Source organism: Lissotriton helveticus, chromosome 1_2 (assembly GCF_964261635.1).
Source record: "Lissotriton helveticus chromosome 1_2, aLisHel1.1, whole genome shotgun sequence".
Lineage (NCBI taxonomy): Eukaryota > Metazoa > Chordata > Amphibia > Caudata > Salamandridae > Lissotriton > Lissotriton helveticus.
In genome coordinates, this window is record NC_136058.1 from 459,289,671 (window position 1) to 459,316,046 (window position 26,376).

The following is a 26,376-nucleotide window of genomic DNA, read 5'->3' on the forward strand; positions in this document are numbered from 1 at the left end:
TGTCTTATCAATTCTGTTCAGTCTGATGACGTTGTAATTTTGGGGTACTAGTATGTCAATGGTTGGTGTGGAGAATTCCGTTAGCCAGGTTTCGGTTAACATTATCAGGTCTGGTTCTTGTATGATAATGAGGTCAGCGATGTCCGCTGCATGTCTACAGTTTAGGAGTATGCATTTAAGATGGGATGTGATGAGGGATGAGGTAGGTTCCTGAATGGGACTCTTCTTAGGATGTTGTCGGTGATTCCTCTAGTGTTGTGTTTGGTGGTCCTGTGAGGGTTGGGGGGATAGTTGGGATAGTCATAGAAGTGGGAGTGTGGGGGTTCGTGAGAGAGGGTTCATATGAGTGTAGTAGAGAAAGTAGATTGCGCTCCGAAAATGAATTGGGGCTTCGAATTGGGCGGGTGGATTTATTAGGGGAGGGAACTGATTTCCAACTGGGTAGAGTAAGTTTCGAGGTGATTGTTAGGTGGTTTGGGTGCCCGCTAGATTTAGACGGTCTTGTAGCTCTGGTGAAGCAAGGTTGTCTCAATATCACTCTTTAAATGCTTGGAGTTCTTCTTGATTTGATGTAATGAGATCATAATCTCATCCAGTCTGGAGCGGTTATGGGTAGGGTTGGCGGCTGTGTTATGGATGTGAATGGCTGCGTTGTGGTCTGGTCAAGTCTGTGGTCAGGTGCAGGTATGAGTAGAGTTGGCGGCTGTGTTATGGATGTGGATGGGTGAGTTGTGGCTGTAGATGGCTGCTTTGTGGATGTGGCTGGCTGGGGTGTGGGTGTGGGAATTGTACTTGGGTCCAATGTGTGATCGGCGTTTTTCTATGTGATAATGGAGTGTCCTATTGTGTTCCAGCAACTGACCTGGGGGGTGGGCTGAGATGGGGGATGGACGTGCTAGGAATATCAGTGTGCAGCAAGAATGGAGAAGCGGGAGAGTTGGTTATGGAAGTGAAGATGATAACAGGGGGGAGCTATGATCGTACACAGAGGGGATTCACTATCAATTGGGGGTGCGTATGCTGTCTCAGTCATGCTGGGTGGAAGTATTATGTGTGGGTCAGGCGACGTGGTAGTGGCATGTGTCTCCAATGTGAGCAGTGGTCGATGTAATAGAGGAGTGTGGTTGGAGGGAGGGCTTGGTGAGTTGATATGTTGTGTGTTGGTGGGGGGTAGTCTGGGTGGAAGTAGCGTATGATTCCGATGCAAGCAATGGTCGGAGTGGTATTGGGGGCGTGGCTGTCAGAAGGGATTGGCCTGGAGTAGCCTGGGTGGCAGTTTGGGGTTTAGGCACATGGGGGCATATTATCAAGGGCGATATCGCCGCTTTAGTGAGACTTTTTCCCGCTAAACCTGCAATATTTTTATCGCCATATTAGCAAGCTGCGCTATTATCAGTTAGCGACAGCTTATAGGCGATAGCTACAGGTCTGGGTCTGCTTCGCATGTTAGCAATATTTATCGCTAATGACATGCAAAGTGGACGTACCCAACCTGTTAGCGACTGAAAGCAGTCGCTAACACAGCTATCACCTATTAGCATGGCAGGTGAAGCGATAAAAAAAATGTGCGCTAACCGCGAATATCGCCAAAACCTAACGCCTGCTCAGACCACTTCTTAACCTGTATATCGAATAGGAGGTGGATATTCAGGTTAAGTCCCCATTTGCGATAATGCCTGAATATCGCTGGATTTCCAGCAATATTCACGCATTGAGCCGTTATCACCGGATATTTTATCGCTTTAGAGATAAACTCTGCTAATAGCACGTTATCTCAGCGATAATATCCGGCGATAAGCGGCAATAAAAAAAAATGTGCTAAGCGCATTTAGCGATAATTATCGCTATTTGTTGATAATATGCCCCTTGTTCCTTAATAATGGGGAAGATGTTATCCAGGAGATTTAAACCACGGTCTGTGGATTGCATGAGGATGGTTCCGTTATTGTAGTTGGTTGGTGATGGTTGCTGTCACTTGGAAGTGCTGGGAGGGGGGAAAATAAATAACTAGACCATGCGCGGTTTTCCTAGTGGAGGAGATCACAAATGAGGCTAGGAATGCTTTCCTCCAATGCGCTCTTCATTTTGTGTGGAAGATGATATCAGTGGTTGTATGTCAGTTGTGTATTGAGAAATAGGGATCTACAAAGGGTGTTTCAGGGTGAAGTATTATAAAATTGTGCTAAAATCATTTGGCTGATTTTCTTGAGATGTTAGGGGGGGAAAATGATTGTGTAGGTATGCGTGCCTGTGAGCTCCATGTTATGACCAGCACAATTGGTGAGACGTTGTGGGTCGCAAAGTGTATATGGGGCTCGTGTAGGTGTTTGTGCTATGTGGTGTGATGGGCTCAAGGAGGTGGGTGGGTATGGGAGGGGGAAGTAGCAACTGAGGTGGTTGTACACTGAACAGGGTAAAGTCTTGTGTCTCTTTTTTTCATTTTCTTTAATATATTCTGCACCTCGCTCTCTTCTTCTCTTTCTCCCAATTCAATTCATCGTAAATTACTCAAATTCACTACTGCTTTATCAGAACGGCACAAGCCAGGGGTCGGCACAGTTTGATGGGGTCCCCCTACTATTATCATGAAGAGGGACTCAGTTACACCTAGCTCCTTAGCCTGCGACTGGGAATTGTTACTTTGTTTCTTGCATCTGCGGACACAGGTGTCTCAGAGTGTTTGTAACTATCTGTCCCACCAGCAGTGTCTCCTTTATTAGGTCTCGCACCTGGCGATGCAGCGCGAAGCGCTGTAACCAGCGAGACCTATTGTCATCGACTAGACTTTCAATTGCTCTCAAGGGAGACAGGAGATGGGCACGCGCAGGCTGCAGGCCGGATCGGAAAAGTGGACGCGCGCGTGAACACGCGCTAACATCCACTGTGACTGTGAGCTGTTGCCGTCTGACGTTCATTAACTTTGTAACTTTAGCTTTCATTCTTAATCATGTTGAACTGGTGCTTGCTATCTGCAACATACAGGCACATGAGAAATGAAAGTGTGCTTTAACAGCGTGCGTTTGAAATGCGGCTTTAGTTGTGTTCTTTAGTAACAGGCACATGAGAAATGGAAGTGTGATTTAACAACGTGCACTGCAAATCCGGCTTTAATGTGTTTTCTTTTACCGACTGTCAGGAGAGGAAATAAGTGGCGTATTTGTGGCGCCTTGCCTTCACTAAAGAACACGTGCCAAGAACACTAAAGCTAAACATGCAAACTAAAATACTTTAGCAGCATCTTTTAGCAGTCAACACAATATTGCTTCTGATTCCTGTGGCCGCACTAAAACAAAGCATCAAAGGCAAAAATAATAGCTTTTAACATGCAACTAGTATGCTTTATTTGCGTATTGTGTAAAGATTGCCTCATACATAACAGTAACGTTTCTAAATTCACCAACCATTACAAATGTCTCTCAGCTGCATGCAGTAACTGCACCAAAACACACGCGCCCCAAAAAAATAAAACACCCACACCCCCACACCCCTACATGCGTACTCGTCTCCCTCAACAAGCACAGCGTGCTTTCCCTCCCTCCGCCTTCTCTATGGCTTGTCTCCTACCGGCCCTGCAGCGCTGTTACCAGTAGAATGATGCCCAAGATGCGAGTGCTGTGGCTCCTCTGGACCCTTGGCTGGGCCGGCATGTACTCCTGAAAAGGCCCGCTGGTCATGTTGGACCGCAACAACTGCTCTCCCCTGCTGAACTGCAGCAGCGCCTGCACCTGTTTCACCAAGTTGTACGCGCCGCCACTGGGCACGAGCCGCAAGCCACGACGGTGTGCGCGCTCACGGCGTGCTACAGCCTGTGCATGGTGCACTTTCACTTTCCCCTGCTCCACGGTGTCTTTGTTTTCCGTCCAGCTCTAATGCAGCAAATACTCCTTCGGCTGCAGTTTTTGTTTACGCACTTCTAGTTCTCACCTGCGTCAGCCTTTTAAAGTCTGCTACCAACTTTACCCATGTTGCTTTGCTTAATGCTCTGCTCACAACTCGCCAGGGTGCCGCTTATCTTCCGCCATCTGCAGTGACGTACTTCTGAGTGTGGAGTCCTCCGGCCGCGCACACAACCAGCGTGCCCACGCAGTGAATGGGAAAGCGTAGCAAAGGTGAAGGCGCCTCGGAGGTGGGAGCCTGAGCCGCGGCACTGCGGAGGCATCGGCACACGCATGGTGAGTGATGCCGCTATACTAACTGAGCTGCCCGGGGGATCTTAATCCGTTTGTGGTAACGTGTGGCTGCATGAGAATTCCCACGGTGTTGCGCAGCTGTGCCCGGTTACCGGGTCATCATTTGTCACACCCCTGCATGAATGCACTCAACTGTGTCCTGATCTGTGTCCTGTGCACCATGGGGCTGCAGTGATCCAGCCTGTTAAGTATCATTGAACTGATGCAGATACAGTAAATAAGTAGTGGGAGACGCGGGCAACCGCAGCCGTGCACTGCCTAATGAACATCTGTGCTATGGGAAACAGAGTAACGTGGGTCTGGGGCCTGGAGTCCAGGACTGACTTTAAGTGCACAAGAACTGCATCATATAAGCACTGATTGAGGTTTGTCTCCAGGGTAGGTTGTTGTACTGCCTGATGAGCAACTGCTCTGTGGGGGGTAAAGAAGTGTGTAGCCCTTAATTCTTCCACCGTGGGGAACGGCCAATGAGCAGGACTTTAAGTCCCAGGTACCCTGATGCGTGCATTCCGTCCGGAGGCACGTTAAAGAGTACGGGTGCTGCACGGCACTGAGAAAAGGGGGATATATGGCTTAGGCAAATGGGTGGAGTTGATGCTACCAGCCGAGTGCTAAGGAAGTGGAGGGCCGAGACAGAGATCAATAAAAGCAGAAGTGGGCTGTGGGGTACCAGCAGAGTGGCAGAGGAAGAGAGGACCAGTTGAGAGGGTCGGGAACACAAGGGGCTGGCCTATGTGTCGAGAGAGGGTGCACAGGGCTTGAGCGAATGCTCAAGTGAGGGTGTGGGGGAAGGTGCCGAAAGGGGTCAGCAGCAGTTGTAGTGAGAGAGAAGGTAGCTGTAGTGACAGGGCAGGCTGCTGCAGCACTGGACACCCCAGAACCAGCCATGAGTGTGCACGTTGCCCGGACCAGTGCCAGCACCGTGAGGGTGTCCCAGGACTCCGGTACCATGGACCGGGGCTCCCTACGGACTGTGCAGGCGATGTTCAAAGTGCTCCATATGGTAACTGTCCCACTATTCCCCCGCTCTCTGAACCCCCCCCCCCTCCCCCAGGACACTTTTTCTGTTTTAAATTATTGGAGACGTTTCGGACATGAGACAGGCCATGCTCTGCAATATCGTAGTGTAGTTTTCCGTAGCGCCAATGTTCAGCCCGGGGGAAACTTTATAGCGCTATGTTAATTTATAATGCGCTACGTTATATTTTGAAAACTGTTCTTTTTTTGTTGCCTGCCAAGCGTGTTCGAAGGCTGTACACATACAGAAATGCAAATAACAGTAGTACGGAATGGTTTTATGAAGCCTGAAAAGTAAAACTACCAGTACCAGAATGCACTCGGCCAGTCCTTGCCTTGCTCAACTCCATTGGCTCCCGTTGGCCCATAGAGTGTCCTTTAAGACTGGCTGTTTGGCCTTCAAAGCTGTGCACGGCAACTGCCTCAAATTTATCAGCAGCCGGCTTACCAAATACATCCAGAGGAGCTGCCTCCGCTCAGCCCACCACCTTCTGCTTACAGCCTCGTCTTTTAGACGGAAACGTCTGGGCGGCTGTAGCTTTTCCCATCTGGCCCCAAAACTCTGGAATTCTCTGCCTCTGGCACTCCGAAGCTGCAAAGACCTTATCAGCTTCAGAAAATCTTTGAAAACATGGCTATTCGTGCAAGCGGCTGGCTAAGCGTTCCTGCCATAACAGCCTTCTTCTCTCAGCGCCATGAAACCCAAGGGTGTACGCGCGCTCAATAAATATTTGTTAACATAACATAACATAACAAAAGGGATTATGTATTCTTCTTTCGAATGGCACGAGGTCACGTGACATCTTTGATAGCTCTAACATATTATTCTTACTCGTAAAATAACATCTTCAATGGCAATGTCTTTTGTAAACAGACTGTATTTTTCGGTACAAAGCTACAGAATACGTCTGGAAAAATAAGCATTAGTCGAGCTTTAATAATGTAGATGCAATTAGAGGTTATATGCAGTTAGGGCTTTAAGAGGGATGAAAAAACTGTAGGACCTCTTATAGGGACATGAGATATGTAATTAAGGGCGTGGCTTAAAATCACTGAAAATCTATACTTAGCATAATGTGCCGCCCAACTGGTATTTTGCTACTTCTGTCATTACATCTATATGTATAATACAGCAAGTAACATTACACTTACAACACTCAGGTACTATTGGTATTGTTAATGGTTGTTTGTTGCATAACATAAATAAGCAACAGCCATGACTTCGTAGCATAGCGCATTGAAAATGCTTCAGTTCTGAAATGGGGAGACAGTGACAGAACTACAACGAGTCTCTTTGAAGGTGTATCACAGGCAGTGCTGCAGGGTTAACAGTATTTTATTTCATCCTGACGTTGAGGGCAAAAATCGAGAGCCCAATAGCGACTTGTCTCAGCGCCTGCTTTTTAGTCAGCACCGCAAGACTCGTCCCACTTAAAGCGCTGCGTGCAGCGTATAAATGAGAAAAATAAGTGCAGGTGCCACTCAAATTAACTTAGAGGGCGGGGCAAGGGGGTCGAGCTAAAGACACTACTATCACCTGTAAAGTATTCATTTTGCCCTTGCATTACCATTGTTGATACTCAAAATTGTCCTGAATGTGCAAATTCCCTCTGTACGTGTGGGCATCGCATACATAGACAATTAACAACCTGTGTCCTACTATGAACCTCTCAAATGTGTAAGCTGTCCATTGCCTTTAAAGGAACATGTTATGTTTTGACTAAGCTTTCTTTGGGTTGCAAGAAAAATAGAATTCACATAAAATACCACATAAATCACAAAAGTTAATATCTGTTTTCCAGATATTTCTTCTCACAATCTACGACTATACTAATTTCAGCAGAGGAAACACCAGCTGTTTTAATTAAAAGATTCTAAGCAAACACACCTAATAATTTAGCAGTGTCACGTAATTTGTCAATAAAACACTGACCCCTCTCAAATAAGTGAAACAATCACAAATGCATGTAATCCAGTTTGTTTTATCAGTGGGATATAGATGAGATTTCCTGGTGCTTTACTTTTTTTTACTCTCTAATTCATCTCCAGTCTAATGGCGCATAATTAATAATATATACTGTATACTTTTTAGAAAATAAAAACAATATAAAAAACAATGTCATTTACAATGCTAATAGCTTTGAACATGTCACTGCTAGACCGATTGCATTGTAAATGCTTGTTTATTTGTGTGAGTGGCGCAAGAGCGGAACAGAGAACTTGACAAAATTAGCCCTTCTATTGCTTAATACACTATAAATGTGAAACACTTTGGGACTTAGGGGCTGGCTAAAGAACAACATCGGGAAACAAACACGAATTAAAAGCACATTTTATTTATTCGCTGAAAACTGTTTTAAAATGTAATTTCCAAGTTCCACATATCTGTTTAAAAATATTTACACTTTCAGTCATTTCCGAGTTTAGTTACAAACTGATAGTGGGAAAACACATGATGTATAAAAACTGTACTGTAGTTCCTATATTCCCAATAGGTTCTGCGCATTGGAATAATATATCCTATAGAATTGACATAGGACTGAGGTCGACTAGGTCTCTATTGAATATATTAATTGTGAGTGCCAACTAGCTCAGAGGTCACTAGAAACTTTCTCGAATAAACAAGAAGGGATTAGTTTCTGACAACCGCATAAACATGACAACTTTGTTTCCCCAAGATAAAACGTATCTCTAGAGTCATGGAAACAATAGATAGATATTTCACTTAGTCAATCGTGCATGCTTCGTTTTACCAGAGGTGCAGAGAAATAGAGAGACAGGCGTTTTCAATAAAAAGTATTTATTGAACAGTCTTCTTTCTCATGCAGAAAAAATTAACTGCTACAATCGTAATACCTGCTGCAAAGTATAATGCGTACAGCAAGAAGAGTATTATAAAACAATACTGTAAAAGCATGGTATGGTTTCTAAGCCATAAAATACATACATAAATAAATAAAGACTAAAAGTACTCAACTGGTGCTTCTAAAATACGCCTACCCCAATGTACCTAACTTAAGTCTAGTACAAGGGAAGAAGTAAGTATGGTGTAGCATAGGTTTTTAGTATTCTTTTGTCAAGAATCTATCCAAGATTTCTTTTAGGGACAAATCAGCTCCGTACCTTGGTTTAGAATGAAGGAGGTCTGGTATCTCTCTGTCTCAGGACTTGATTTCCCAACACCCCGCAAGGGGAGCTTGGAAACACTGGAGCTGGATTTCTCGGCAAGAGAAAAGACGGCGTCTCTCTCAGTGCGTCTGATGGAGGGTCGGCTTCCTTCGGCACTTGCTGCAACGAGATGCGTCGGGCAAGTAGATAGTCGAACTGCTCCAAACCACTGTGTGTCTGCTAGGGCATGTGTGGGCATATTTATACCTTGAAGGTGCCAAGTTTGACGTAAGGTTGGATATAATAACATCATCAAAGACTTGCAGTTCTTGAAAACTCCATGAGTTCTTGGACAAATCAATATTCAAGCAAGGGAAAGTCCCTGACTGCTGAAGGCCAGTTTTTCCAAGAAATCGTTGTGGATTTTTGGAACTAGTGGAAGTAGCCATCCCGTATTTGGACTGCATGGGTTAAGTCTAAATATGGTTATGATTTCTATGCCTATATAAGGATAGGGTGATTTATACCTATATATGGGCATGAATCGGGAAAATTACACTAGTGTCCTAAATTGCTCTACAACAATACTGAAACCAAAAACTTCTTTTTACATTATTTTACGTTTCTTATTTTTTGTTTTTAAAACAGGCCGTCGACCTTTTATGTGAAAATTATTATACGGGCCTGGCATCACTTTTTGTGACGTCATTACATGTGACATCATTGTAATTCGCATATGATAATGGGCTCCTTCACTATTTTCCTTACTTGTGCTTTGCTTATTGGCATGACATGGGTCTATAAGTATAACAAATAAATATATAAATTCACAGGTGTTCAGTGTGTTTCTCTGGTGATGTCACACATTGACATGTATTTGGCTGGTTCTTCTATTTTTAGGTGAATACTAATCACATGCCGTTCCCCCTCCTTCAATTTCTCTTTCTTTTTCTCCCCCTTTCTTTCTCTTTCTCGCTCTCTTTATCTCTCCCCCTCTCTATCTCTCACACACTCCTGTTAGCTTTAGCTTCATGAATGTCACTGCCACTTCTGGCATTTATACGACAAATCCTTCAGAACATTTGAGACCAAGGAACAATCAAGTGTGGAAAACGAGTTGCTGGGAGTTTAACTCTGTTTTATTGAATCTCAAACATCTAAATTGGCACATTACAACATATAGGCTTTTGATGTGGGATTTCGCTATTTCACCACATTCTTCAAACAGAGTCTGCTGCTTACAGTGGCTCAATTCTTGTAAAAAGTAGAGTTTGGCAAGACACAAAATGAATAGGGAGAGCCAAGTCGGAGAGGAGCCACAGATCACACTTAGTTATAAGGCTCGAGGCACGAGCTGATCCATCAACCGGTACCAGTCTGTAAAAGATGCAGCAAACTATACTTAAAAATAAGGTATATGCTCTTTTATATCTAACAATTGGCTATTTCTTAAACACCTGTGCTTTGCTTTATTTCATTACATATACTGAAGTGACATTTGTTAATAGTAATACATACATTTTACCAATGAAGCTTCCATCTCCAGAGCCCTGACAACATGTCCACTCTGGGTGTGTTGGGTTTATAGGTTTTATCACTAATCCGACAAGTTAGTTGAAAGTACCGTTTTTAGTCCCAGTATTGTTCAGTGTTGCTTTTACTGGTAGTGTGATCAGGTGCGATTGAATATTTTTCTTTATATCTCTTCTCAACCCAAAAAAAAATCAACAATATTATGTGTTCGCTGATGTGTTTGTAGGTTTGATAATTGTCTAAAGCTCTTCCCACATTCATTACACTTGAATGGTTTTTCTCCTGTGTGAGTTCGCTGATGATACCTTAATGCTGAAGAGAAGCGAAAACTACTGCCACATTCACTACAATGATAGGGTTTTTCCCCTGTGTGTGTTCGCTGATGACTTTGTAGGTCTGGTAATCGACTAAAGCTCTTCACACATACACTGCATTTAAATGGTTTTTCCCCCGTGTGTATTCGCTGATGACTTTTAAGGTTTGATAACTCACTAAAGCTCTTCACACATACACTGCATTTAAATGGTTTTTCCCCTGTGTGTGTTCGCTGATGACTTTTAAGGTTTGATAACTGACTAAAGCTCTTCACACATTCACTGCACTTGAATGGTTTTTCTCCAGTGTGTGTTCGCTGATGACTTTGAAGGTGTGATAATCGACTAAAGCTCTTCCCACATTCACTGCAGTTGAATGGCTTTTCCCCTGTGTGTGTTTGATTATGTCTGTGAAGGTGTGATAACTCACTAAAGCACTTTGCACATTCACTGCACTTGAATCCTGTGTGAGTTTTCTGATGATGCCTTAGTGCTGAAGAGAAGCAAAAACTACTGTCACATTCACTACAATGATAGGGTTTTTCCCCTGTGTGTGTTCTCTGATGACTTTGTAGGTCTGAAAATCGACTGAAGCTCTTCACACATTCACTGCATTTAAAAGGTTTTTCTCCTGTGTGTGTTCGCTGATGTCTTTGAAGGTATGATGACTGACTAAAGCTCTTCACACATTCACAGCACTTGAATGGTTTTTCCCCTGTGTGCGTTCGCTGATGTCTTCGTAGAAGTGATAACTGACTAAATCTCATCCCACATTCATTGCACTTGAATGGTTTTTCTCCTGTGTGAGTTAGCTGATGATACCTTAATGCCGAAGAGAAGCGAAAACTACGGTCACATTCACTACAATTATAGGGTTTTTCCCCTGTGTGTGTTCGCTGATGTGTTTGAAGACTTGATAACTCACTAAAGCACTTTGAACATTCACTGCACTTGAATGGCTTTTCCCCTGTGTGTGTTCGCTGATGTCTTTGAAGGTGTGATAACTGACTAAAGCACTTTGAACATTCACTGCACTTGAATGGCTTTTTTCCTGTGTGTGTTCGCTGATGTGTTTGGAGGTTTGATAAGTTACTAAAGCACTTCACGCATTCACTGCATTTAAATGGCTTTTCCCCTGTGTGTGTTCGCTGATGTCTTTGTAGGTGTGATAACAGACGAAAGCACTTCACGCATTCACTGCATTTAAATGGCTTTTCCCCTGTGTGTGTTCGCTGATGGCTTTGTAGGTCCGATAATCGACTAAAGCTCTTCCCACATTCATTGCACTTGAATGGTTTTTGTCCTGTGTAGGTTTGCTGATGAAGCTTGCGTTTTGATGACAAACTAAAGCTGTTGCTGCATGTGTGTGATTCTTCTTTCTTGGGTAGTGTCTGCGGGTCGGGTATATATTTGTCTACAGCCCATGACTGCATTTCCTGATGGGCCAACATGGCTGATAAAGCACTTGTGTTTTTCTTGCACACTTTATATGTGTGCTGCATTTTGCATGTTTGATTTCAGTTTTAACATTTAAATGCAATAGCCACCAAATATTTGCCACACTCCAAATACGTAGAAGGTGTCTTTGTAGGCGATTGTGACTTTAGATTGGATTATGGCTATGCACGCTTGCGGGTAAAGATGTATCTTCCTTCTGGCCGGTGCAAATTGGGACAGTCTGTTGTATTGTAGATATAAAAACTCCTCTTTCCTTTACCCTTCTGTTGTCTGGCTCTGCTCTGTTGTGCTTTTCTCTGGTTACTGTGGTTTGGCCAGAAAGAGTTTACAATACACCTAGAGCACGGAATGATGGCTTGTCATCATTTGACAAAACAGAACACTCTGGTAATCACCTCATACCGATCCCATGATCAAAGCTGGTGTTAGGCACTTGTTTATACAGGAGGCAGTTTCTTATTGTTGTTGCCTTCATTTTCCTAAGGTCATTTCTTCGTCTTGTGGCGTGGAGGTGCACAGCTCAGACTCTTACAATCACTGAAATGCCCTTGATGCTTCATCCGGGATCTGTCTGTGTGTGTTCAGGTTCCTCTGTCGCCGACTGCGCTGATGTTTTCCTGAATACTGAAGCTCATTATTTCTGCTGTTATTGAAGATTTACCGCATTCGCTTCATTATTGATGGTCATTTCACACATTCAAGGCTTGTTTTCTGTTGAATGTAAAGATATCTAAAATTACTGAATTGAAACAGAATGGAATAAGAATTCACAATGTTTAACTGGTTGTAAAAGACATTTTGGGGGAGATTTACCAAATCTCCACGCAATACAGCGCAACCCACCCTCCCCGAGCGAGGCTGCGATGCGTTGCACAACAGGGAGGGAGCAGGAGAGCATCATATTTTCAAAGATATGGCTCTCTCCTTCCCTTTCCCTTGCACTGGCACTGATTACAGCAGCCCTGTGCCATGCACACACCTTAGCACCAGAGCGCTTGCAGTGTAGTTCCTATATCCCTAATAGGCTCTGCGCATTGGAATAATATACATTATAGTTTTAGCATAGGACTGAGGTCAGTATGCTCCTATCGAGTACATTAAACTTAATTACTTGTGTGTGCCATCTAACTCAGAGGTCACTAGAAACTTCTCAAAATTACAAGAAGGGATTAGTTTCTGAAAACTGCATAAACATGACAACTATGTTTCCCTTTAGAATGGGAACAGTCTCAGAATCGTGGAAACAATAGAAAACAGTTTCATCAATCGTGCATGCTTCGTTTCTACAGAGTGGTACACAGAAATAGATAGACAGGCATTTCAATAAAAAGGGGAACAGTCTTATTTCTCGTACAAGTGATATGAACTGCTACAATCGTAAGACAGAATGCAAAGTATAATACGTACAGCGTTAGCAGAAGGATTAGATAATACTGCAATAGCATGGTTTGTAGCTATGACATACATTCATAAAAATGTCAAATCAAACGCATGAATCCTGTGTCCACAAGATACATTCCAACCTTGCACTCCTTTCTATTTCAACAATGAATTAATCCATATATTCAGATGATTTCATGATTCCATTGTACATTTATTGGTAACAAAGATTTTCACATTTTTTCCAAATTTTCATTTGAATATTTCATTTCATATTCAACAATTCTTTCTTTGCCCAATGCATTTCAAGCATATAGCCCTTCATCAGGGGACTTCTTAATATCTAGAAACAGTGTCATATGTCATTATAAATGTCTTATATTGTTAAACACATAAACATAAACTGGTACTTTAAATGTTTTCAATTACATCCACATAGATATCCATATCATATTAAATGTTCATCATATGATCCATTTGGTCTTTTAACGCAATCACCTTCTTATATACCCAGTTTTACCTTATATCCCTTGTGATGTTAAACCTTATTACGCCCTAGAGTGTATAGTCGCCGTAATGTTTACACTGACCTTATATTTTTTAGCGAGGTTCTTTTTAGTGCTGTGTGGTGAGAATAATCACGGTGTTAAAGTTGCATGAATTTAAGTAACTGTTTACCGATGCTCTCTATTTGTATTAGAAAACCTTTTTTCATACGTGTCGTGTTTTCACCTTGTTTTAGTGAAGATTCACCCTCTCCTCATTATCGTCGGCGTGCGACGCTCTCTACCTAACGTCTCTATGATCCGCTCTCTAATTCCCTGTTCTAGTCACATGGAAATCGTGTAATAGACATAGAGGACGTCTAACCTAAATTTTACGGGAGTTATCGAGTACTGTTCTTTTCGGAAAAAAAAGAACGTGTGTAAATAACTTTATTAACACCCGGAACGGGCTTAGCTGTTAGACATATAGCTTGGTGTCTCCCTGGCTGTGCTATTTATGTGATGTTGTATGTACAACTCTATTGTATTTCATGTTATAAAACCACCATATGTCATGAAGATGATATCAAGGATATTCTGGGGTCAAGAACATATTTAGAACCGTATTTAAAATGGTGTAGCGTATATGTGCATGTGTATACCATACAAATTCAATACTACTACGTAAACCAACGTAAATAAATTATATACATATTCTGTGTATTGCTGTACAATGAAAAAGTATACAGTGATTCATATTGATAATACAACATATAATTCTGATTTCTGTATTGTCCATCAGTTTATAGGAAACAATTTAAATCCATCCTTTCATTTAATCCCTTGTGGACACAGGATTCATACGTTTGATGTGACATTTTTTCAATCCAGGAGCTCAGTAGGATTGCCATCCTATGCACCACTGAATTTTATGAATATTACTTGACTCAACTAAACCTAAAAAATACTCAGAGTGTGAAACCAAATTCCGATTGGTTTGTAGTCACTTAGTTCTGAGCTAAACGGTTCTCACACCAACAGAAATGCAATTTGCGGATATAGCACACTCTACAGAACAAAGAGCCGATATATTAGCATTCACAGAGGAAGACACAAATCGTATATATTCTTTAATAGAAGAAACAGAGGAAATATGTCCAGGTACAGGTTCAAAAGAAGCTAACATCAAACAACTACTATACATATCAAAACGAATCGTAAACCAAAAACTTCATGCAAGTACCTTAATAAAATACCACAAAGCACAAAGGATTCCTCGAGGATTACGGATATCATTAAAATCAACCTTATGCAAAAATAACGCAAGATTTACTGAACGCTGGTATGCTATATTGAACAAATGTTCATTAGACTTAATACTGCTTATCATAGAGGAATTGGCCAAACTAATAGAAGATCTAGTGAAAGAAGTCAATCAACTAAAAGATGATCTAAACAAACTAGTAACCAAAGAGGAATGGGAACAAGTACTAGCAGACACAAACAAAAAATTGGAAGAATACACTAAGGAAATAAACAACAGGAAGTTGAGAAAATTTAAAAGGGATACCACAGATTACTGTTTAGGGGAAGTATACTCATGGGCAGAGATATATGCCAAAAGGCATCAACAAAGATCAAATGTTGACAAATCTACGGATGAGACATCTTCTTCAGAAGATTCACAACAAATACGAACGACATTCAATAATAGAAGACCGAAACCAGGCCAATCCACAGAACTACAGAGTCAAAAAACAGAAGTAGCAAGTACATCTACAACAATATCACAAAAAGACCCGCCTACTTTTTTATTGACAGGTCCAGGACCGCAAGTAGAATCCGGAGGAGCAAAAACACAGCAAAACACCGAGTCAGTTTCCCAACACACGCGGAGCCAGAAAACTCAGTAATAAACATTTCAAAACACAAACTGAGCAATTTGGAACTTCAGACTTTACAAAAAGGATCATCTTATGTCCCTGTGTACCACTGAAATCTGTTGGAAACAAAAGTCTGTATGTATACATTTCTAAGATCATTAAGACTTCGACACTTTTTCAGTAACATAATTGATAAACCAACAACAAGTACAGATATTAAGGAAAACACCCTGATGGGATTAAGAACAAAGAGTAAACTTATAGCACCGGCAAGTCATAAAGTTCTTGACGCATTTGAGAAAGTGGTTATGTCAGAAATTGAAGAGACATTTAAACTTCCAAGACCCAAACATACAAACATGACCAACAAAGAAAGACAAGTTTTACAAAATCTGGCGAACAATCAATCCATTACCATAAGACAAGCTGACAAGGGTGGAGCATTAGTGATAATGGATACAACCTTCTATGATCAGAAAGTAGAAACACACGTTCAAGACAGGAATACATACACTGTAATGACAACGGACCCTACTAAAGAATTCATGAATGTCTTAACCACCATTGTTCAAAAAGCTGTGAACCATGGCACAATAGGCCAAAAAGAAAAAGAGTATCTTATAAAGGATAATCCCACCATTCCTTATATATATATGACACCAAAAATACATAAATACGCTACATTGCCTCCTCTACGACCCATTGTATCAACAATAGGATCAATTCATGAACCAGTGGGGAAATACATTGATAAACACTTACAGAATATCGTACAAAATACTTCTACCTACATCAAGGATACCACGCATTTTTTGAATATATTAGAGGAAAAAAAAATGAAGTTCACAAAGAATATGATAATGGCAAGTATCGATGTAAAATCATTACACACATCCATACCTCATGATTTAAGTATGACGGCTGTAGAAAGTTTTTTGATACACGAAGACAAACCGGAAGGATTAAAGATATTTCTCATGGAATTATTACATTTCACGCTATTCCATAGCTACTTTAAATGGAAGGACAAATATTACGTGCAGGCGTCAGGAACATCCATGGGCAATTGTGCGGCACCTACTTACGCAAATACATTCATGCACAGGTTCGAATTAGATCATATATTGAATAATGAAGAATGGACCAGGAATTCAATACTGTACAAAAGATATATTGACGATATATTTGTATTATGGAAAGGTAGCCAAGAAAATCTAACACAGGCTATACAACATCTAAACACGGAGAATGAAAGAATACAATTCACATATACAATACAAAAAGAATCTATATCATTTTTGGATGTACAAATCACAAACAATGAAGGAACCATCATTACAAGTGTATTTGCGAAGACTACAGACAGGAACAACTTACTCCATTATAGAAGTTTCCATCAAAATTCACTTAAACAGCATCTACCTTTTTCACAACTACTAAGAATAAAACGAATTGCATCAACTAATGACTTATATACAAAACACAAAGAAGACACATTGGAGAAATTCAGAAAAAGAGGATATCCCAAACCCATCTTGGAATCTGCATCAGAAAGAGCTGATAAATTACAACGCAAACATCTGTTGACAACCACAAAGAAAGGCACAGAACAAAGATCAGTTTTCGGCTCAAAATTTTCAACACAAAGTACTAAAATCAAAAAAATAATCACAAAGCACTGGCCATTACTGGCATTAGAGGAAGATTTTAATGGGATATTTGAAAATCAACCAATTTTTGCATATGAAAGAACAAAAAATTTAAAGGAATTGTTAAAAGAACCACTTAAACCAGAGCAAAGCAAATATAAAGGCACATTACCATGTCACAATTGTGGAAACTGTTCAATAATCAAGAACAATGTAATTAACCACCCGACAAAAAGAACTCCAGTGAAATTAAAAGTATCAGGAACATGTGACACAAGTAATGTCATCTACATGCTAAGATGCCCTTGTGGCTTATCATATGTGGGAAAGACACAAAGAAAAATTAAAACTAGAATAATCGAACATAAAAGCAACATCCATTTGAATAATCTTAAATCAACAGTGGCAGTACACTTCAATGAAGCGAAACATAATGCAAGCCAACAAAATTTTTGTATTTTAGAGAAAGTAGCAATACTTCCAGGAAGAGACAACAATAGCCAATTGCTGAGACGAGAAATCTTTTGGGTAAACCATTTATGTACCCTTCATCCGAAGGGATTAAATGAAAGGATGGATTTAAATTGTTTCCTATAAACTGATGGACAATACAGAAATCAGAATTATAAGTTGTATTATCAATATGAATCACTGTATACTTTTTCATTGTACAGCAATACACAGAATATGTATATAATTTATTTACGTTGGTTTACGTAGTAGTATTGAATTTGTATGGTATACACATGCACATATACGCTACACCGTTTTAAATACGGTTTTAAATATGTTCTTGACCCCAGAATATCCTTGATATCATCTTCATGACATATGGTGGTTTTATAACATGAAATACAATAGAGTTGTACATACAACATCACATAAATAGCACAGCCAGGGAGACACCAAGCTATATGTCTAACAGCTAAGCCCGTTCCGTGTGGTTTTATAACATGAAATACAATAGAGTTGTACATACAACATCACATACATATCACAGCCAGGGAGACACCTAGCTATATGTTTAACAGCTAAGCCCGTTCCGGGTGTTAATGAAGTTATTTACACAGGTTCTTTTTTTTTTAATAGAACAGTACTCTGTAACTTCCGTAAAATTTAGGTTAGACGTCCTCTATGTCTATTACACGATTCCCACGTGACTAAAACAGGGCATTAGAGAGCGGATCATAGAGACGTTAGGTAGAGAGCGTCGCACGCCGACGATAACGAGGAGAGGGTGAATCTTCACTAAAACAAGGTGAGAACACGTATGAAAAAAGGTTTTCTAATACAAATAGAGAGCATCGGTAAACAGTTACTTAAATTCATGCAACTTTAACACCGTGATTATTCTCACCACACAGCACTAAAAAGAACCTCGCTAAAAAATATAAGGTCAGTGTAAACATTACGGCGACTATACACTCTAGGGCATAATAAGGTTTAACATCACAAGGGATATAAGGTAAAACTGGGTATATAAGAAGGTGATTGCGTTAAAAGACCAAATGGATCATATGATGAACATTTAATATGATATGGATATCTATGTGGATGTAATTGAAAACATTTAAAGTACCTGTTTATGTTTATGTGTTTAACAATATAAGACATTTATAATGACATATGACACTGTTTCTAGATATTAAGAAGTCCCTTGGTGAAGGGCTATATGCTTGAAATGCATTGGGCAAAGAAAGAATTGTTGAATATGAAATGAAATATTCAAATGAAAATTTGGAAGAAATTTGAAAATCTTTGTTACCAATAAATATACAATGGAATCATGAAATCATCAGAATATATGGATTAATTCATTGTTGAAATAGTAAGGAGTGCAAGGTTGGAATGTATCTTGTGGACACAGGATTCATACGTTTGATGTGACATTTTTTCAATGTTGGAGCTCAGTAGGATTGCCATCCTATGCACCACTGAATTTTATGAATATTACTTGACTCAACTAAACCTAAAAAATACTCAGAGTGCGAAACCAAATTCCGATTGGTTTGTAGATACATTCATAAAAACACATACATAAATAACGCAGGTTAAAATCTGAATACTCATCTGGCGCTTCTAAATATTTCTACCCCAGTGTACCTAACCTAAGTGTAGTACGAGGTAAGAAGTAGGTGCTCCAAAGTATATATAGCTATGGTTTAGTTTGCTATAGTTGCCAATAGTCCTTCTAGGTTCTAGTCTGCTTCATACTTTAGAATGAGAGAGGTTGGAATCTCTTTACGGGTCTCGATCTTTTAATACCCCGCAAGGGGAATCAGAAAACACTGGAGCTGGATTCTTTGCGAGGAGGATGGCAGCATCTGCTCAGTGAGTCAGGCGGGGATTCGTACTTCCTTCAGAACTTGAAGTGGCCCAGCCGTGCAAGTATACAGCCGTAGCTTGCCATAGTAATTGAAGGTATATTTATACCTTGAAGGTGTTTAGGAATGCCAGTTTTAACGTAAAAGTCGGGCAGAGGAACGTCATGAATGAACCCCTAAGGAATAGATGTTCATACATAATAAATGAGTTCTTGGAGAAATCAATATTCCAAGCAAGGGGAAGTCCTAAAGGCTTAAGAGTCTTGTTTTCCAAGAACTCACTGTGATGTAGATGAGCGGATGTTGGTGACCATGCCTATATTTGGTTTGCATGGATAATGCCTAAATAAGGGTATGATTTCTATGCCTATATAAGGACATTGAGAATTGTGCCGATATAAGGGCGTAAATCGGGAAACCTACATGCGGTATCTAAATCGACACACAACACCCACTCCAGTTTCGCATGAACGACATTACTAAATCCTAAATATGTCAAACATATCTAAAATAGAGTTTTCACATGATATGCTAAAATCATTTCTTAAAACATTTAGCTAAAGCATGAATGTTAAAACTATTGCTATGTATAAAATGGCAATGGTGCTGTACATATTAAAGCAATGTTTCATTCTAAGCATAAATTGGCAGTGAATGCTAAATGAATGAACCATGATTATACCCACATGATGAAATGGCTCGTAAATACAGAAGAAAAAAGGCCGAAAACATTTCATGTCAGATTACATAAATCAAATGTTATTGTCTAGAAAGTGTTTCAAAAAAATCTGTTCTCTAAGAATAGGTCTACTATATGTAGATTACTGTGCCAAAAATGAAAAATAAAAATTTGGAGAAAAAAAATGAATCATCGGAAAAAGTTCCAAGTTTAGGGCCCGATTCACAGTACTAACTTAAGACAAAATCCTAAACTTACTACTTTTGGTATTCATAGAAGTTAGGATTTTGTCTTAAGACAGACTTAAGACAGACTTAAGACCGACTTAAGTTAGGATTCTGTCTTAAGTCTGTCTTAAGACAAAATCCTAACTTCTGTGAGTACCAAAAGTAGTAAGTTTAGGATTTTGTCTTAAGTTAGTTCTGTGAATCAGCCCCCCTATCTCTTGTTTTAAAAAAATTGAAGGTCAAATTTAGAGTCTCACGGTACACTGTGTGCCTTAATCAAAAGTCAGTGTTCGGAGTTGGAGAAAACATAAAACCTTCCAGTCCTGTAGACAAAAAGTCATCTACCATTGTAGGTGAAAGTTCAATTTACCTCATTTAGAAGATCAATCACACACAGATGAGAATCATCGTCTTCAGCATTGGACGCATCAGGAATGTTCAAATCGGAAGTTACCTGAGTGCCTGTTGTTTCCTCTCGTACCTCAGCAGCAGCAATTTGCGTCTGTGAGGTCTCAATGAATGCTGTTATCAGGATTGGTAGCCTCTGGGGACAACACATAGCATGGGCCGTTACTGGGCCCAGCAGAGCATTGATATCCGTAGGCATGACTGATGGGAGTGTTAGACAGATGTCTAGCATGCATTCTTCACCTCAAAGCAGGCAGCGTAGGACAGGTAAGATGCAATCTTGCCAAATTGGTCCAAACAACACAAACCATGTGGTATTTAGGTCTCGTAGAGGAGGTTAACCTCACATTTGGACGATGCGCTCATGACATTTCATCTCCAGTAGAGCTTGCTCTATGGTGCTTGGAGTGGTGCTAGTGATTTGGCTTGCCATATCTTAGCAGTAGGAGTAAAAAGAGTATCCCTGCAACAAGTCTCAAAAGAAGCAGCAGCCCGCCAAACACAGAGTGCACGAAATTTGGGAGTATTCTGAGAACTGCTTCAAACGGTGTTAACACTCCTGCACACACGTTCTTAAATACATGAACAATATCGCTCGTATTAGACATGTTTAAGATACATTGCAACATTTCTGAGAAATGTATAGGGCAGTTTATATTCAAAAGGGCTTGTATCTCTGCAGAGGTCCTTTCAACTTGTAGAGCAAAGGTTTCTTTGGCCGAGGTAATAGGCACAGTTTGTTGTAAAAGAATGGCTTTCATTCTGCTTAGAGTATCAATTTGTATAGAAGAGATGTTCAATGAAGGCCATAGTGGCGACTCCTTGACTGTGTCTATTTGGGGGAACAAGACCTGCATACAGCAAGCGAACCTGGATGTAACCGTTACTAGATATGGAATACCTGGCAACATGCCACAGCAGCTGTGATCATTCAACATAAAGTAACTCCCATTCGAAAGTTGGATTAATCACTGTAGTCGGTGAACCTTGCAGGTGGCAGGATACCTTTGAAGTGGAACCATCACAGGCCCCGTGTAAGTTAATGCCCTGGCATATGAGAGAACCGCGTAGTGCGTTTTCACAGTTAGTACCGCTCAGAAACACTTCAAGCCCCCCACTCCACCATCTGTGTGTGTAAGGTAAATCCCAGGATGTCTTGATGTATCCTTTACTCAACCTTTCATATTTGCCTGCTGGTATATGTTTTAGGCAATACTGAAATGGAAAGTTGTAACAGGCAGAGTGAGTTTACCATGTATTATCCACTCAGTAGCTGGTTTTTCTGCCACGGTGAATGGTAATCTTTCCAGTTTTTCAAAGCTAAGCACCATGTATTCTGCTCCCCTTTGTGCCAGTTTGATCTGTTTATCAGTAAGATTGAATTCTGACAACAGTGATGTAGTATTGATTAAACGCCAAGGCACATAGCCTGCACGCAAGTTTTGTAATTGAGGTGCCGGGTTTTTAGGAACCCGGTGGTGCCAGGGGATAACACCCGAAGACCTCTGAGTTCTCCCTTGTTCCGGACCACAGAAACAATGAGTCTTCTAGTCGCAGTCAGAGATCAAGTTTTATTGGTAGCTACCAAGTAACACGTGTCCTAGAAGCACGACAAACACGGGTCATGTATTCTCAGGAGACTGTACGTGTTCGTTTTTACAGAACCAGCCTTCTCCTTTTATACAGAAATAATGGCTTCAAGCAAGAATTCTTGAGTTTATGATATGGCTGTAAACATATTTCTGCAATAATACAAAGTGCGGAGTCATGTAAGCAAGCCCACATTTTAGATGTCCAGTTCGTGATAGATTACCCAGCAAGATCCGGGACTCACATCAGATATCGATGAAACACCAATAAAGGCAGGTACCACCCAGTCATAAAACTGGCCATAAACAAGGAATATGGACAGGTGCATGTTTGTAGAAAGCATGTTCTGTATGGTTTGAATGGTTTGTGGAATGTTATGTGTCGATGTTATCGTATTCGGCCACTGGGCGAGGAGCTGCCCAAACAGGTTTGGCTTAAGGCAATGGAGTCAGTTGGGACAGGTCAGGGGGAAGTCAGGGAAGGTGGACGTGTCCCTTTGGATCAAGCTCGACCTTTAATTGACTTAACATGAGGGCAAGACGTAAGATGGATGCCGTTCACAAAATGGAGTCTAAGGGATTGGGACGGAAACTACGATTTAGGGGTGTTGGCAACCCTCGATTGTGACGCAAATACATAGGAATGATGACCTAATCATTATCGGTTCATGGACACTAAATTCGTCATGGTACGTTGATATTTTGTGACACGGGTATTGGACCTCGATATTGGGATAACAACAGGGTCCAGATTTTCAGAACCACAGACCCTCCTTTTGCCCTTATGTAAGGCAATAACTCATGTTAATCCGAGTCCAAATCTGTATGAAGGAATTCGTGGAGATGCTGCTGTAACATCATTCTGTTGCTCAGTTCGTCCCTTGACACAGGCTTCCGTACACATGAAGTAGCACAGAGGCCACAGAGTGCAGGAGCGCACTGTACACATAGGCAGAACATAAACAGAAGTGTTAAGATCATCCCAATGAAGATTAGTGCTTTCCATCCCCAGGCAGCGATCAGTCCCCAGAACCACCCTAGCAAGGACCAATCCCCTTTCTCAACGTGAAGGGAACCAGATATTTCATGTAGTTTAGAGATGGCCTGGTATACTGTCGGCGCATTATCAGGGATGAATATGCAACAACTGGATTGGATGACTCTACACACACCACCACGATCGGCGAGTATGATATCAAGGGCAATTCGGTTCTGAAGGGTCATAAGTCGATCCGACTGAAGCTCGGTTGTCAAATTGCCAAGTGCTCCGGCCGTTGTAGTCACGGCAGATTCAACTATCCTTGCTAACTGGCGAATATTCCTGCTGTTCACCATAGGCCCCCAAAATGGCAGAAAACCTTTTGCGAAGTCAGCGAATTCCTGACACGCGGTGTCGTCTTTACTCACGACACCTCTAGCTGTCCTTGTCCGATGGTAATCTGCTCGGGCCGTGTAGGTGGGAGGCAGCAGAAATTAGATGAAACACGTGCCTGAGAAGTCAGGGGGTAACCATGTATAGGCTTGGTCGTGGCAGACGAAATACGTGCCTTTGGCTGCTAAGAGTATAGGGGAAGTTCGGGAGGCGAACACGTATGTTTCTGTGCAAATGCTCTTTCCTAACTGTGCTGTGGGATCCCTACCAATACCTTGTAAACATAAGTGACCTCTGTGGAAAAGTAAATTTTGCCATGTTGTATGTGCCTACGTGTTCCCCATCTTTTGCAATATGTGCATGATCAATATGCATATGTATCCCCCTCTGATCGATTAAAGACGCAATTACAGTTGTGTCCATCTCTAGTATGCCAGTTTCCAGTCATCATGAAAGCTACGAATATTAGGCCCATGTAAACCTACGTTGCCACGTTTTATAGTGTGCACGTTAATTCATTGAATTGTCCCCGTTTCTAGGCCTCAAAAGGGCCCGGACTCAGATTCAGCTCCTGTCTTCTGAACCCTCTCTGAGGAGCGATACAGCCCCCACCTGTATCCCTGACCCTTAGCTTACTTCTTGCCACGCAGTGCCCGGCCCGGCCTGGCTCTGCCTCCCAGTCTGCCAAGAGTATGTTATGTTTCTAGTTATCAGTCCAGCCCTCCTTCTCTGCATTCCTAAGCTACTGCATCACATCAATAGTTTCCGTCATAGTCTAGCCTTTATGTCTCCCTGTAAGAGAAATACTGTATTAATATTCATAGAATCTTCCTTGCACATGCAATACATATAGAATTATGCATGCACCAGTTCTAGTGTCTGTTAGCCTTTGCCCTGATAACTTTTGGATTCTATCAACATGTACTCTAAACACCAGATACTAGATATGCCTGGGTACATGTCGCTCTGACACTCCAGACTTTTAGTCTCCTCTTCTGGCACAGAAGTCATAGCCCCCAGTTCTCCCTGGTAACACGTCATTGCCAGTTTGCGCGCACCACTAGGTTAGAGGTCCCAGCTGCTCAGGTAGCCCCCTCCATGTTTCCGCCCCATTTATGACATATTCTGTTACGTTTACATCACATGTCTATGTATACGCCCTGTACACGCCTTCTTGTTACATCATTTTGCCCTTATCTTTCGCGACTGCTACGAAACCACGCCTACTGCTACGCCTACTGTATTGAATGTAATGTATTTGTTTAACTATAAATATTGTGCACTGTTATTAAAAGTTACCCCCCTTATGCTCCCAGATCCTGTCCCCGGCAGCTGCCATCCTATTTCCATGCAGGCTGTCCTGTTCCTGTCCTTTATGCCTGATTAAAGCCTGTAAACTCCAGCTACCTCGAATCTTGACTCTTATTTATTGAGCTATCTGTTTATTGATTATTCTGAAAAATAGAACCGGTAATTAATTATTTATTTACCACATAATGGCACCCGAACAGGGACTTGCCCTTTCCCCACGCGCCGGAGAAGCCACGCAGGCCCCCTGATCCTCTGCAGCCGTGACGGAACCATATCGTGCACGTGCAGATATTTCTGCTTCAAGTATCCCTCAGGCCCACTGAGGAGACGGAGGTTGCGGTCCAGCGTCCAGACGAGGCGGTGGAGGAACGCGGCGAGTCCCGACCAGAGCCCAAGCCGAGAGTCCAAGGTCCGAGGTATCCGGAGGCCCACCTGTAACTGAAGTCCGAAGTTCGTCCGTCCGTCGTCGTAGCAGTCCAGTCCAGTCCGAGGCCTTCCGTTCTTGCTGCCCGGTGAGTACCGTTGCTGGGGTAGTATCTAGACAGGGTCAATTAATTTGTCTCTGGTCCGTGGGTTTGGGTACGCAAATCCAACACGAAGTGTCCACCTAGGTGGATGCGGGTCCTGACGCGTCTCTTTATGGGACCGGTAAGTTTCGTGCTGTTTTAGCAGTGCATCTAGTCATTCTATTAAGTTCTGTTCTCGAGAAATTCATGTGTTCTGTTTTCAGTATTTCAGGTAATATTCTGTCCGAACTGTTATTTTAAATGTTATTCCATGTGTTTTCAATGTCGTGGTATGAGTGATTTGTTCTCTTAAGTTATTATTGTGTTTATCGTGTATTGTATTGTGTTCAGACTCCAGTCTAAATTATGCCTTTGTTCTCGAAATTACGTCAGTTAAGAACTAGAAAAGGTCTGCTCGAGGAAGCAGTTCCTGTCCCGCCTAGGGACAGTCCAGGTCATTTCATGTATCATAAGCATGGCATAAGTGCCATATTATATCTAGACTTATGGGTGGAGTACACCAAGGAATTAGAAGAGAAATATAGATGGCCCGTATCAGGTACGTGGGATGCCGAGTGCATCATGCGAGTAGAAGAAGCATTATGGAAAAAGAAAGCCAGACAGTCCCAGAAAGATGCCATCGAGTTATGGCGTAAAGAATCTCATAAAAGAACCGAAAAAGAAATCAGAAAGTCAGAATTAAGTAGAGAATCCTCAGAAAGGGCCCAAGAAAGGGAATTAATCGAAGTAGGTGAACGAGTAAAAGCCGAACAGTCAGACAGACAGAGAAATGCCCTTATTAAGGGTATGTATCCTCTTCTTGCCGAGGGCTTGCCAAAAGCAAACCCGGAAGCATCCAGTAATTTCCCGCCGCCATTAGTTCCGATTAAGCTACGTCACAAACCGACCGCAGCTGATATTTTTCTCTCGTCCTACTTGGACG

General features: G+C 41.6%; 1 protein-coding gene across 1 annotated transcript in view; it reads right to left on the reverse strand.

Annotated features, from left to right (window-relative positions):
* The window catches only part of LOC144807732 (uncharacterized), a 770,734-nt gene extending 758,866 nt beyond the window's left edge, over nucleotides 1-11,868 (reverse strand). Inside the window, 2 exon segments of the mRNA XM_078673398.1 lie at nucleotides 10,182-10,550; nucleotides 10,614-11,868. Of these exon segments, the coding sequence (XP_078529524.1) occupies nucleotides 10,182-10,550; nucleotides 10,614-11,664 (1,420 nt within the window). The 5' untranslated portion in view covers nucleotides 11,665-11,868.
* Between the last annotated feature and the right edge of the window lie 14,508 nt (nucleotides 11,869-26,376).